We start from the raw sequence: 15,921 nt of genomic DNA on the forward strand, positions 1-15,921 counted from the left end.
ACATAGAACTATAAATAGGGCCAGCCTATACAGTTAATGTACTAACATGTGGCTGTTGTATAAGGTGTGGTCATGGTTGCTAGGGCCAGTTATGTAAATATGCTTTGAACAATATTTGAAGTAATAACACCTTCAGAAACATCCCTACCAAATTTCAGTCCCATCCACCAGGTCGTTTTCAAGATATTTTTTTAGACCTAATTTGCATATTACTGATGGGAGTCATTGTATCGTGAAGTCCTTCATCTACACATCCCCCATTAAATTTCACCCCAAAATTCTTCCCAACACCCCAACCAATAGCAAATTTGAGGACAAGCCTCCAAGTAGTTACCAAAACCCACATATTTTGACTCAAATGTCATTTTCATTTGAAAAAATTTCCATCTACGCATCCCAGTAATGTTCTCACCAAATATCAAGGCAATTAGCAGTTTTTGATTTTGTCAATTACACACACACACTTCATCATGCCTGTAGCAATACTGAACCAGTTCAATTGTGCCAAAAAAAATCATGTCATGGCCCTTTATATTGGCAGTTTTGATTTTACGTCAATTACACACACACACACACACACACACACACACACACACACACACACACTTCATCATGCCTGCAGCAATACTGAAGCAGTTCAATCCCGCCAAATAAATTATCACGTGATGGCCCTATATTGTGTTCATATCTTGTTGACACTGTCTCTATATAATGTAGGTAGTGCAGGTGTAGTGCATTACAAGTATTCAAAGTATAGAATTTGAGAACAGATCAGGAGAACATTTGGGTGTTTTGAAATGTTGCACTGGTAACTGGTGTACTTAAAGATTATTTGATTGACCCGCTTTATATCAACGACGTAAACCATGTACCACAGGCCTCTTTATGGCACTTCCCAAAACATATTTCATTGCTTTAGCGAAGTATGTCCTCTGGCTTGCGAGAATACTTTATCTAGCATATTCTCTATCCTGTTATTTTTATACATTCATGTATTTATTAATTTGAGGACGTACCACTACAACGCCAGCTGTGTGCAGTCAATCACTTTACCATCCCCAAAACTACATCAAAAAGTGAGCCTTGAAACATTTTGCTGCAGCCATAGGTACTCACTATACACACCATACATGTAAACACTACAGAACACTACATCATGTACAAATGTAGATTTAGTATATGAATCACCAAACAAATATGATATATTCAACAAAATTTATTTGTAAATGTTAGTACATGTATACATCAAAAGGAGAACAAGTCTTACCTAGAACAGAAATAACGCAATTAGATTTTGTGAAACATGTATGAAAAAGATTGAACAAAACTCACACCACGTGTGCCGAAAAGAATTTAACAAATTTTGAACTTTGAAAAGTATGATTATACTGTAAATACAGAGACTAAGTTTATTTGCATAAATATTTCCAGCAAAGAAATACTGTTATACAGACTTCTGTAAATGCTTTCAAAAACTAATATAGTTCTCATTAAATTTTGTAACTCTAAACTTCACCAAAGCTATAAGATAGGTTCATGTGACTCCTATTTCTTTGATATGATCATCATGGCTCAGAAAGATTAAAGGTTCAGCTATCAATATTGAAGTAAGATATACAGGTAAATGAAAGCTATAGTGTCATATATGAGTGTAGACTTTAAGATACATCATGTCGTATGAAATAATCACATTTCTGGTTATACCCTAAAACAGACATCTCATTCTTAATGGTTTTGCAAACAAGATATTTAACTAATTTTGAATATTTTCAAACGAGATTTTCCACCAGTCTGAAAGGTTTGTAGTTGTTTACTCTCTAAGTGATAGCAGTGTAGAATGTCCATGTCGATGAATCTCTGCCTAATATTCAAATCAAATGACACTTTTCATGGTAGATAACGAGTCTGACTAGTATCACTATAATATAACGCAAATGATGAACAGAGCCGAGTATATATATTCATGACTATAATACTGTAAACCTAAATATTTCTGCTACTAGAACATTTTGTGATTTTACAATCTTTAGCTAGTTCTCAAGGATTAATTTTCACTAATTACCAAACTGGTACATTGTGTTAATGTACAAGAAGACATTTTAGTCATTACTTATTTTTGCGTTTTTGTTTGCCAGCGAAATAAACAAAAATAAATCTTTTAGTAAAAATCTCTAGGTTTACAGTATGAAGTCAAATGCATGATAAAAACTTATCAAAAAGTTTACTAGTTCCATAACTTATGGAAATGTATAGCTGCAATAACTTCAAAGGCTAAGCAGAGTCAAAGTTTTTTTCTTCACTTTACATATTCAATGTGTAAAGAAGAATTTTAGCACCAATTTATTGCTAGTCTTCTGTTTGGGTCAGAGGGAATAATATCTGTGAAATAAAAACACAAACATACAACTAATGTTACAATGATATAATATGTATTACTATCATGTTGTTGTACTGTTTCCAATGCATCTCATTGTATTGTATCTCTCATTGTATCTCATTGTAGTCTGTCACATACAAAAGTTGAGCGACATTGTTAGCCAGCACTCACATCTATCCTAAACTGCCTTTCTGTGCCTGCTAGATCAAAAGATTTAGGCCACTGCAATGAAGTTGTGATTAGAAGTTCAAACAGAGGTCATTATGAAGATTAAATCAAACATAACAGAAGAGTTTCTGCTTCTGATGATAAGAATGATTGTTGTTATGGTGATAGCTGTCAATTCTGTGCACTTGATAAAACACTACACTATGGCTTTTTCAAAATTAATTATTTCAAGTAAGGAAAAGATTATCATACAGAAATATAACATTAAAGAGTAATGCAGATATTAATCACTTGATCAGAAAGAGCAAACACCAATACTAGGGTTGTGATATATTCATTAAATTCTACCACATTTATATGATGATGAATATATTATGTATTTGCATTTATTTATTTGATTACATTTTCATCTGCATAGCTGGCCAAAATACGAGAGTATCTTGCAAAGATCATGGTTTGAAGTACTACTTTGTCACACTTATACTGCCTGTTTCACTTCACTTGTACTGAATATGGTCATTTTACAATATCCTGACAAGAAAGTCTACTTGTACATGAAGTTACTATTGGTAATAATAATGATGTTGTAATGGTGTTACGGAGTAATTCTCCATGCTAAGATGATACTTACCACTCTTATAACATTCTGACTTTTACATCAATTCAACTCTGTTGACTGGGTCGCGCTGTGCTCTAATTTTCAACACCTCAATTTCATCCATTTCTACAAAAAATAAAGTATGATTTGTGTGAATAGAATACATGTTCTTCCATTTAGGTTTCTGTATATTGATGTATATTAACTCTGCAATTTGCTGTTGAATATACATAATGTACATAGATGCATTGAGTCAAAAGTGACATACAGCATCACAACTTACTAACTTCAGAAATGCTCTCCTGGCTTTTTAACGGCTTTATGGGGTTAATATTTGGTATTCAATTTACAAGTAGTACAGCACTTAGGTAGGTATACCAGTGTTTTTGCTAAGATTGGGGAACCCCCAGTAACAGAATTGGGGAATATAGTAAACATGCATACTTTCACATACATTACACCATACTTTTGGTGGGGAACCCTGGTAAAATGACAGGGGAACTCAGGTGGATTTGACCTGCTTATTGCCTGTAACAAAAACACTGCATACAATACATGAACTTATTATTTCTTTGAATGTGACCATAGCATATTATTGCCATATAGTATGCACATGGTGAAAAGTTTAAGTTTGTGTCTTACTTTATTGATAGTTTGTTTTCTGTAGTAACATCAAGGTGTCATTAGATACTCCGCAGTTGTAGAATGAATTAAGCAAGGGGTGCAGAACAGAGTAATCAATGGGTTCTTAATCCTGTGATAAAATGGCATACATATACTTAGATATCATAAAATTTGGTTTACCTGTATCAGTGTTTCCCGTTAAGTCTTCCAATTTTCCATCACAAAAAAGGTAAGAATGCAGATCTTTGATATCTGTGTAGTCCAAGTGATGTGACTGCATGATCAAAGAAAAAACAACACCCTTATAACAGCACACTCACTGATATACTCAACAAATCTCAGTACAACACACTGCTGTATATCATGTGATTACATTACTGTGATGATAAATTATATTCACATTATTGGAGCTTTGTATAGTATTTACAGATAACACAAAATAACTTCAACTTAAACAAGGTACGATTGCCCAACATCATACAAGCTCAATAAACATCTTTATTCACTTTGGAGAAGGGGTTCTCGCATCAATGCAATTGCCGAGCTTCTTTTTTGCACTTATAAAAAATTTGGAAAATTTTCACACTTTCAACTGGTTCAGTTGAAAGTGAGATGTTGATAAATTTATTATACACCACTACCATTTTCACCATGGTTAATAATATTATATATAGACATGTCCATGTTGCACTAGTAAATGTTCATTTAGGGGAGGGGTTTTGAAAATGAATGAAGTTAAAGCGATCACCCTAAAGTAAAATCATCTATAATACAAATATAAAGGTAGTGATAATTATTTTTAAACATACATACATTAATGTCTAGCTCATGTATTGTCCCAGATGAGCATGCCATTTATCTAGATAAAAATTTCTCTTACAGTACTTGAAAAGGCAATGGCATTTCAGGACTTCCTGCTTTAAAGGAAATCAAGTCAATTTGATGAAATTAAGTTTTGTTGAAGTCCAGTCCAGTGTTAATGCAGTAGGAGAGAGATTTGCACCAATTGTGTTGCTCATTGGAGTCAAACTGAAGAATGCTCCTTTCAAATGATTACCATATGTGATTTTCCTTATGTCAATGACAACGCACATCTATGTGTCTACAGATAATTCATTACCTGCCTACTAAGATGTCTCTGGACAGGTGATACATTTTTTAGAAAATATGCTCAAAAATTGGTAAGCAATGGAAGGGTAGTTTTACTCATTAGACTAGCTTACTGCATACTTACCAGGCATGGAACTGGGATATCTGGTGGCTCTTTGCAACTTCCAACTTTCTCCACATCAATATGATGAGTTTCTCCAGTGTTATGCCAGGATGGATAATTGCCAATGTCTGGCATGTCTAAAATCAAACAACATTTGAAAATTTTAAAGTTGTTTAAGATTTTCATTTTAAAACTGTTTCTCCTTTCATATTTATAATATTATATGTTTCATCCATGGTTTCTATCTTATACAGGGAACAAAAGCAAGGATGACTACCTTAGTGACATTTCTTTATGCTTTGAGAACTAAGAACATCATTTTTACTAATTCTAAGCTGTGCAAACAGGCTGAAATAGAGTGATGAAAATTGCCTCCTAAAATTGAGTATATAAAAATTCAAGAACACTAGTCTTGTAGTGTCCTCTTTGAACATACATCAACCAACTTTAATATGTTGTAACAATGGCTATTTGTTCACAAATAAGTTCTAGCATGTATGAAAATGTCAGGGCCTCAGTTACAGAGAGTGACTTCAATTACTTTGTTTGGATGAATATTCTGATACCAATCCAACATGTTTCACGTAATTTTCATGAGAATATTTAAACACATTATATTATTTAATTAAATTTCAACAAGTTTTGTGAGAGAATAACTTTTCAAAAAAATTAACGTAACTTACCAAAACATTTTCCTTCGCCACCATCATCTTGAAACTCTTCCGAAGAGAATGGTTTGTGTTGTTGGTTCAGAGGTGATAATGTATTTACAATTTCTTTTAAGCTCATCAGACACATATCTAAAGCCACATCGGATTCCATCTTGTCATTGTCGAATGGATTCAAAATTAAATCATGGGAGTCTTGTCCAAAAAGACTTGTAGAATCCTGGAACAGAGAAATTAAAATGAATTTTACTTGATGCATGTGTTTCATCATGGTAGTAGCATCACACTCTTCACTTTGATGACAACTTATAAAGTAGTGAACATATTGAATATCAAAAGTTGGTGTTGACTTTTCATTACAATAATAATGATTAAGTTGACCTTACTTATAAAATACAACTGTAATTAACAGCTATCATTTTGCTACGTGCATTTGAAAAAAGTAAGTTGAAATGTGTCAAGACTAAAGTCAAGATCATCCAGGAAGGGGTTGATCCTGATGCATCACTGACTCACAGCAATTTCTTTCTTCTGCCCAACCCCAAACTTTGGTGTTCCATGACTACATGTTGGCTCACATGAAAATCTAGTCATACATCATTATGACTCCTCTTAAAAATTCTGCTTTTTATTATAAGGAACACACACACACACACACACGCACATGATTGTGCACATATGCATGCATGCACATGTACGCACATGCATACATGCACACACACACACATGCGTTTTATTCACTGTCCATGCATGTGAACATACGCATGCATGCACATATACGCGAACACACACACACACACACACACACACATCAATTTTATTCACCTCTTGGGAATAAGTTGTGTGTCTGCGTTCCTGAAATCCACTCTTCTCAAACTCCCCACTGTATTCTGAGAGTGATTGCTCCATCACCTTCTGGGTTTCAGCTGACAGCTGTACTCCCTGGAACAGAAGAGAATATGGTAAATGAAAATATTCATTATACGTCCTATGGATATGCAAACTGACAACAAATGACAACCTATGTTTTCAAACACAACAGCTCTATAAAGCCAAGCCTCAGACAGTTAGTGACCAAACCTAGGTGTAAACATCTGCTTATCCCTTGATATTTTCCTTTGTTGAAACTTGGAGAATTTGATTGATACAGTCAGAGCTAATATGTATATTATGCGAGGCAAGGTTTATATTTTGGAAGAAACTATTTAATGTGGTTTTAGTCTGACAAAAATGATGTGGATGATCATTTTGTAGTTGGTACAACATGTGAATAAAATCTTGATTTTTTGAAGTTCAAAACATTTAAAACTTCCTTTCAAGTAGTATAATGCATATGATGGTAACCTTTGTTGACATGCACTAAATTCAAAATTACTTGATCCATCAATTAATCAATCAATCAATCAATCAATCAATCAATCAATCAATGAAAAGATTTTCCCGCACCAGACGTTAACTGCATTACTCTGTTCAATATTACTGATATTAAATCCACAACAAGTGCTTACAATGCTTAAATAGGGATGTCTTTAGGTTGTTGTTGCAAAGTCTACCAATCAACTTGTTGTTTACATGGCATTGGTTATATCTGACTGAAGAGTTGTGTACATATACATACCTTATTATGCTTCAACATTGACAAATTATGGGTGACATGTGGTGTTTGATTGCTTTCTTCTACTGGAGTGCATGTAGGTAATTGTGAACCTTTGTTTGGAATACTGGTCTGACTTTCAGATACTGGTCTTGACAGATTAATATCCTGTATGTAATTTTCATGACTTGATACTCCCTCAGTTGTAACATCACTTGCATCATCCATATCAACTGAACTGTATACAGAATCTGCACAGTGAAATGAAATATCAATAAGTGAGTAATTAGTAAATTTTTTTGCAAACAAGACCACTTACTATTATAAAAATAAAACATGCACATTGATTTTATTCAGGACATCGTGTGTGCTTATAATTTATATAATTTACCATATGAAGGGTTTTCATAAAACCAGTTTGGGATAAATTTCAATCTTAATTCCTAATTACAAGGACAAAATGCTAAAAATTGATAGTCGTTCACTATAGGAGAAACATTACATAAACTACACAAGTTACAATATCATAACTTTTCAGAAATATTTTGAAGTCTTCCTCTCTCTCAATATTCAGATTGTCAGAAGACAACTAAATTTAGCTGAATTTCTCAACTTACATGGATGCACACAACTTAAATACTTACTCAGGTTTCAGAGTTGACTTGGAAGATGAGTATTTAAAGTATGACGGTTGGGAGGAGGCATGATCTCATCATGCCATAAATAGTGTTAATAAATGAACAGTTGAACCAAGCCCCCTCCCTTATATAAACAAGATACGACTAAAACCAAGGCAAACCAATTTCATTTACAAATAGTTTGTATGAAAGAAATGCTCTTAGGTGCACTGCACAACTAAAGCATGTTTGCAAGCAACTAGGCATGGTGGTGGATGTATTGGCATTCTCCAATTTCCAAACATATTCCTATAAACAATTGAACACAGGACTTTACTGAAAACAGGTGTAACGATTGACATCAAATCTTATGTGTAAGACAAACAAAAAGTCTTTTACCTGCGTCTGTGCATTTTCCATTCAATGACTCATAACTGATGTCTGGCATGTCTATTTGATGTAATAACTAGTAGTAGAGAGACATAAAACAAGTTAAGATTTAGTAAATTTTAAGTAAATAAGCTCATCAATCAGCTCATCTTTAAAATAAAAAGACAAAAGATTGTATCATTTTGCCTCAAGGGTTTGTATTTGACAGTAGATTTTGGCCAAAAGTCACACAGAAAAAATATTACACTATTTTGCCTCAAGGGTTTGTATTTGACAGTAGATTTTGGCCGAGTCACAACGACAAAATATTACACTATTTGGCCTCTAGGGTTCAATGTGATTGTGACAGTAGATTTTGGCCAAGAGCCACAAAGACAAAAGATTACACTATTTGGCCTCTAGGGGTTCTATCTGGCAGTAGATTTTGGCCATGAGTGTGAACCAGGGGCTTTCAAGTCATCACACTTTGACAAACATCATTTCCCAACATTTCATGCAAACGTTGATACCATATTCTTGGTTAATTCAATAGCACTGCTTCTTTAGATTTTCATAGTTGAGTTTTAGGAACCCATGAAGTTTGTATACAGATTTGTTGACTGCATCTTCTTGTATTGTCATGCTTTGTCAAGATTTGACTGACATGGTGAAAAGTTTACCCCTCATTTCCCCTAATCTGAACTAATTGCTGAAAAGCAAGTAACTGGAATATGGGTGTATTGTGGGTTTTTTTAATGGTGGTTTTGAAACTCACAAAATGGTCAATGTTCAATGAGAAATTTGAATATTTTGGGTTGGTTTTAAGAAACCAAGGTTCATTATGATTTCACGTATTACTTGAAAACTGTTGAAGAAATAGCCAAGACCCAAGTTTAACTGACATAAAGTTAATAAAGCCCACACATTCATGGACCATCTAAAGCATGTACCGTAATACTAGTATTCAAATTTCAAAGGTAAAATTACTCCAATCAAATTTTCTTATTCTACTTCATCAATATTCTAGTGACAGCCCTGAATAGTTTTTCAGTGGAATACCTGAACATAATAACAATCACTCAAATGCATACCTGGTAGGAAGATGAGGTATCCATTGACTCTTCATAACAACTAAGTTTATCTTTCTCATCTACTTGGCTGTCTTCATCAGTAGACATATAACAGCCACTGTCTTCCGTATTATCTGAAATTATGATCAATAATTGCAAGTTATAAGATTTCAAAAAACACAAAGTAATGATAAAGGCAACACAGAGTTTTAGTATATTATACATATATAGTAATGCTCACACTGAAAAGTATGAAATCTTGCTTTCCAAAAGTTATTTGGGTTTTCAATAATAAAATGTTTGAATATCTATTCAAGGGTGTCCTGTCAGTTGGTAGTTCGGTTACATAAATTCTAATTTTATTTCTTTTGTTTCTTCTAATACTTCCTTTAGTTTCATCAGCATATCTTGTTTATGACTTCTTACATTTTAATACAACCATTTTCCTGGCTTTTGTAAGTGTTTTTGCTAAGTTTGGGGAACCCCGGTAACAGCAAGGGGGAAACAGGTAAACATGGCAGTGTTTGCCCATAGAGTCTATGGTAATTTTGTTTACTAACCCTGGTAAAATGATATGGGAACCCTGGTAATTTTACCTACTTACTACCTTAGCAAAAATACTGTATGAAATTCTCAAAGGATTTATGAATAATTTCAACACTTACACTGCCCTTTATTGAAGTTAATATTATACACATGAAAGACAATAATGTGGATGTAAGGTATCTCAATTTGACATTTGGTATAAATAAATAAAATATTCCATTGAAGGTCAAGTTTAGAATAATCTGGTGTGCTATTCACAATGTGGAAACCAATGCACATGTATATATCATAATGACCAGTATTGTGGTTGATGCTAAGATGTACAAGTATACAAAACAGTTATTTCATGAATTTCCACAATTTTTTTAAACAAATATCCTATAATAGTAATCTGAATATATTACATGTATACGTCAACCTGATCAAATTGAGTTGTCATTCAGTGAAATAACTGAAATCTTAGATCTAACTGAGGCAAATCACCACTGACCACCATAACTTATAACATTTTCCTGTCTTACCATAGAAGCTTTGCGGATTAAACATCTTTGAACACTCCTCCCAGTGAATAATGAACCCATCTTTCCTGGCAATTGTCTTTCGGCATGATGGACAATGATAGTGTGCATGCTTGTCTTTCTTTTTCTTTCGGCACTCAAGATGACAGGCAAGAATACTTAAATTATACTCTGAAGAATGAAACACGAAAAATAATTTAGAAAACAGTAAAATAATGTAAATGACTTGACTAATACTATTAAAGTCAATCTGATTAAAGTCCAATGTAGGGTACTCGGTGCAATTTCATTTCAGTAAATTCATTCAGCACTCTTGTGTGGCTTGAGAATTCCTATGTATTGTGTCAGATGTAGGTAAGGCCAAAAAAAAAAATTCTGGTTCTGGTCAGGGTAAACTTTCTAAAGTGATGCGATGACGCGAATGTTTTTTTCCTAATTTTTTGTTGTTGTTGTTGCAAATTAGTAAATACACATTTTTTCTCATGTAACATTGTAATATTAAAGAATAAAACACACAGTGGTTAAAAATGCAGCTGAAAGACATGTCCATTCATCACTGATGACATAAATCATGTGAAAGTCAAAGCACCTAACCCTATTCCTATCCTTCAACACATAACCCCTGTGCTACATGTATAGCACAAACATATATAATTTGTATTGTCACTTTTAATACAATGTCGGTCCACTGTTCTACACTCTACAGATAGTTGAACTACTGATGACCACAGTAAAACTTGTCACTCAAAACTATATTTTAGTCTGAAAGAATGTTTTACATAAACTTAAGACAGAAATTGGACATACCTCCTATATCGATACCATGATTATGACTTCTCAGATGTTTCTTCACCTTGCTTGGCCAAGCTGGTTTAAATTTGTCACTTGGACATAATGGACAACAGTACTTGCTGCCAGCCTTGGGTAAATCTTTGAACAATTCATCTAAACTACCATATGTCACAATTGATTTATGCTGGTGGAACATAAAACAGGGAAAGAAGTAAGACATTAAATAGTAGCTCTTTTTTGAGAATCAAATTCACATTGATCAAGTACTAGCCATATTATAAATCGTCATAGTGTAAGAAGTTGTTGCCATGGTAACCAGACTTTGCCGTCACATCACATGTTGCTTTGATGTTTCACTATGAAGTTACCCACCTCAATAATTTTTCATGACCTTTATACATGTTCCTGAGTCTATCAAAATATTCCCTTTCAACATGACAAAAGAAAGAAGACAAAATGAAATCCACATGTTTGATGACAAATTATAGTTCAACTGCTGCTCTCGCTTGCCCTCTTCAAAGTACAAAGTACACATTGGTATACTGCTACTGGTTTTCATGCTAGTTAATTTTAACACAAAGGTCATATACACAGGGAACCTTGTACATCCTAGCACTAACTTTGCGATTTGCCCAGCAGGAATTGTAGTGTTTGTTTAATGTTTAAAACGACAGAATAAAAAAAAAAATCAGACTGAAAAAAACCACACCTCAAAATCAAAATGAACACGACAATTATTGCAGCTAGACTGGGTGTAAAGTACACACGTAAATGATCTGTGCACCCACAATCAGTCAGTCACTAGGTAACACTCAAGTATAAATGGCTCAAGCGCCAAATAAATTCATACAAACAATGACAGCACACTGACTGCAGTCACGCATGGTGGCACAGGCTGGTGCTAAGTAAAGGGGAAGTGAAATCAGAATATATATATTTTCACTCAATACTTTTACTTTTTCATTATGTGGAATAATGTAACCAAACACTACATTACATTAAAACAGAAACTATTTCAGATATAATATACAGCCAATAATTGCTATAAAATGTTTTTACATGTACCCAATAAACCACATCCTAATTCCTCCCAAAAACATTTGACTAAAATACATTTTACATGAACTTATGGCACACACACATTTTCAATTCAATTCAATTCAACACACATGCAACTCGCAAGTAGAGCTATTACATTGAAAAGAATGATTTTACTGGATCAATACACTATAAGGGAGGGGGTCCAATTTAAATTAATGATTGTTTAGAGGTAATTATGTTCAATGTAATATATTAGGAAAAATAGTTTATCTTAACTGAATTAATTTCAAGACATGGTGTATGCTTGTCTTGTAAACTAATGAAAAATCTTGTGAAAAGTAATTGAAATCATTTATCAAATAAAACCAAGTTTCATATACACATGTAAATACAGACATTCTTCTTCTTCCTGATCAATAAATGTCAGACATTTGAAAACAACAAACACTTTACTTTGTCTATTATTACAAATGAAGTCTTTTGCAAAATTTTGTCTTCTACACATGTCAGAATTAGCCATGAATCTTCATACATTAAGTATATAACAAAATTAACATATACAGATGAAGGTAAAATATTACCTGATCAATATTTAGCTCTACAAGACTCCAGAGCTAACTATAAAAGAATTTAGTTTTTATCCTACATTGAACTATTCATGTCATCCCTAAATGAATATACTAAATGAACTATAATTAGTACATTACATCAGATTACAGTATCTAATTTTTAAAATAATTCATATTTACACACTTTGCACAGTATTACTTACAGAGTTAATATTTACAGCATAATTAACGTTACTAAACATTGCACATACATGTCTACTCAGACTCAGTGCACTCTTTTGGGGGCATGATGGGTCAAAATAAGCTTGATGTTACTGAGTCACTAATCATGCCAACATACTCAAGCCGCTGCCATGAGATCAACAGATACATGTACATTGTACCTGCCAGGGCTTATAATTTTTTTACTGCCTAATATTAGTCACCATACATTTTCAAACTTGTGCCACTTTGATTTACACAAGTTTCAAAAGCAATCCATGTCATGGTTTCCAAGAAATCCTCCATAGTGGATAGTTTATATTTTGACAGAGTAATATGACAGAAAATTACCCACTGGAGGAAGCTGAAAGGTCATGTGACTCATATTCACATATAAATGAATTGATAGTAAGTGCAAGGCAATGTGAATTTGATTTGATGTGGATTAGTATTGAAAATATTTTACTAGAGATGTTGTATCCGTAATTTGAGTTGCATGTACATGAATACTGTCTGAAAAATATATATTCACCAACCTTTGTTTTTCCTTGTATTGAAATGTTATCCATTGCTAAGAATTGCTTCTTGAACCTCAGGAAAAGAAATGCTATAAACATAAGAAAAAAACAACACAGCATTTATATTAATTGTAAATTGCCAAAAGTTATTTTCTATGGATAATGAGGCGATCAGGATGCGACCATAAAGAAAAATGTGAAAACATTTCCCTCACATACATGTATGCATCTCATAATAATCAAGACATTATGACTACAATATCTATTTCTCTGTCACTAAATGCCAATGAAACTCGTACATATTTTATTGCCTTCAAAGATGTTGACATTTCTCCAAAGCAAAACGTTCAAAATATTCTCAGTGGAAAGGAAGTGTTTGTGATAAGCCCTACAGCTACCGAGGTAGTGGAATGTATTTATGTAAATTTGTTACAGACAGTAAATACGACGAGCATTGAGTTGTTGATGGTGGCCAATTACATTAACCATTTGAGGGCAATCTACAAGTTTCAATTACGTTCCTTCTAGGCAGGTGATGGAGAGATAGATATCATAGTCATAATGTGTTGACTGTTTGAAATGGATGTGGATATAGTGTGTTTAGGAGGGACAAATTTAAAGTGTATGCCTTCACTATATTGCCACACATACAGGAAAATGATGTCCTGATGAGACTAATTTACATGTCTATAACACTAACAGTGAATATTTTCTACATTTCAGTTTCACTTCACAATACAAAATGGAATGAGGAATAAATCATACCAATTTGGTTGAGCCGTATCATGAACCTGTGTAGACCTCATGCTTGTATCACGACCAGTATTTAGTCTTTGTTACCACCAAGTCGCCATGTATTAACACTGACAGACATAGATTTAATGCTTGAGGGTATGTCCACACCCAAATTTTACCAGTCACACACAATGCTTTGTGACAAATCAAGTATGCATGGAGACTCAATTATTTCTCTCACCTAGCTACTCTAAATGCATATTTTTTGAATATACAACAACAAATGCAGACATTTTGACAAAACATAACATATTTGTGAAATAACAAGTTTGGTGTTAACAAAAAAATGGCAATTGTATGACTTGCGTCACAAAACTACAGAAACATAAAACGAAAGCACTTTTTCATTTAATACAACAGTATGGTCATAACAGTGGAAGACTAAATCAGGAACCTAGAATTTGAAGTACAAAAATGATAGAAATATAGTTGAACTAGTACATTATAAAATGGATGCTGGACAAAGTTACTGCGTGGCAGTTTGTTTGACCTTATAACCTACGTGTTTCCTTGGTTTACTGATGAATCTCAAGACAATCACGTGACCAATACATGTATGATCTGAGGCTGCCACAGAAAATTACAATCAAATATATCTTTCATCTTTGTATATTGGAATAACAGAACTTGACTGTCTGTTCTGGTTCAAGCAGGAAACACCACAGTAATGGACGATGTCTGTGATGACGTTGAAACATTTCATTCGACATTTATTTATCAGTACGCCTACTGTCCTACATGTAAATGTACGTGTACACCTGTATAATAATTTCTGAGGTTTTGCTCCCCAACTTATATATAATCTGCCACAACACAATGTAAACAATTAGATGCATATTGAAAGATTTCGTCCATGTAGGAAAGCGATCACTGAGAGCTTCTGAATTGCTAGCAATATATACGTAAAAACGGGTTTACTTTGTTTCATATGTATTTTCTGTCTTTACAGGAACTGCTATGGGGAGGGCCAGGGGAAATACCCACAACATGTCGACATTACATTGTCCGACACTGACATTCACAACAACATCAATTCTTGTTGTAGTGTAAAGTTTCCACACTTTGTATGGAGAATTTAAACCAAATCAAAGACGAAAAGAGCAACCAGACTTACCTTTATATCTTTAATAAAGTAACTGAAGGCAATATTTGAACGACTGTAAACTTCAAAGAGTATCGCCAGATATCTTATCAACATGGACTGCAACGGCCTGTGTAGTACTATGACGTATGAGACATATGTACATTTACACGCATGCGCAATATTTAATTAATTCATATTCAAATTACATAATTATTCCAGGGTACAAACCTGCGCTGCGAGTATTATGTATCTATTGGAACTACTAGTACTATACAAGGAACAGGACGAATAGTTAATTTTGTTCCCGCGATTTTCCGGATTTCTGATATTTCCAGATTTTATTAAAAAAAAATTTCACAATTTTCTAGGGGGGGGGGGGGCATGGAAAAAACATTAATTATTAGTGTAACAATAAATCGATCTGCAATTCTGCCACTTCTCAAAGTAACTTGTCAGCGAAGATGTGCAAGACTTATTTCATCACTATCAGTGTTAGGGACCGGTCAGTTTCTTCGGCCGGGGGGGGGGTCCAGTGGATTGGGAGGGGGGTCACTCTGTT

The 15,921-nt window shown here is 33.8% G+C and overlaps 1 protein-coding gene across 1 annotated transcript; it reads right to left on the reverse strand.

Moving 5' to 3' along the window:
* Positions 1–1,288: 1,288 nt before the first annotated feature.
* Positions 1,289–15,499, reverse strand: LOC144434076 (uncharacterized). Its single transcript, XM_078122531.1, has 13 exons — positions 15,393–15,499; positions 13,502–13,572; positions 11,170–11,338; positions 10,366–10,533; positions 9,320–9,432; positions 8,259–8,325; positions 7,267–7,493; positions 6,474–6,590; positions 5,664–5,868; positions 5,002–5,117; positions 3,948–4,041; positions 3,177–3,269; positions 1,289–2,379 (listed from the first exon to the last, which is right to left on the reverse strand). The coding sequence occupies exons 2-12, from the start codon at positions 13,532–13,534 to the stop codon at positions 3,199–3,201; spliced, it is 1,380 nt and encodes a 459-aa protein (XP_077978657.1). The 5' UTR covers positions 13,535–13,572; positions 15,393–15,499; the 3' UTR covers positions 1,289–2,379; positions 3,177–3,198.
* Between the last annotated feature and the right edge of the window lie 422 nt (positions 15,500–15,921).

Source organism: Glandiceps talaboti, chromosome 4 (genome assembly GCF_964340395.1).
Source record: "Glandiceps talaboti chromosome 4, keGlaTala1.1, whole genome shotgun sequence".
Taxonomy (NCBI): domain Eukaryota; kingdom Metazoa; phylum Hemichordata; class Enteropneusta; family Spengelidae; genus Glandiceps; species Glandiceps talaboti.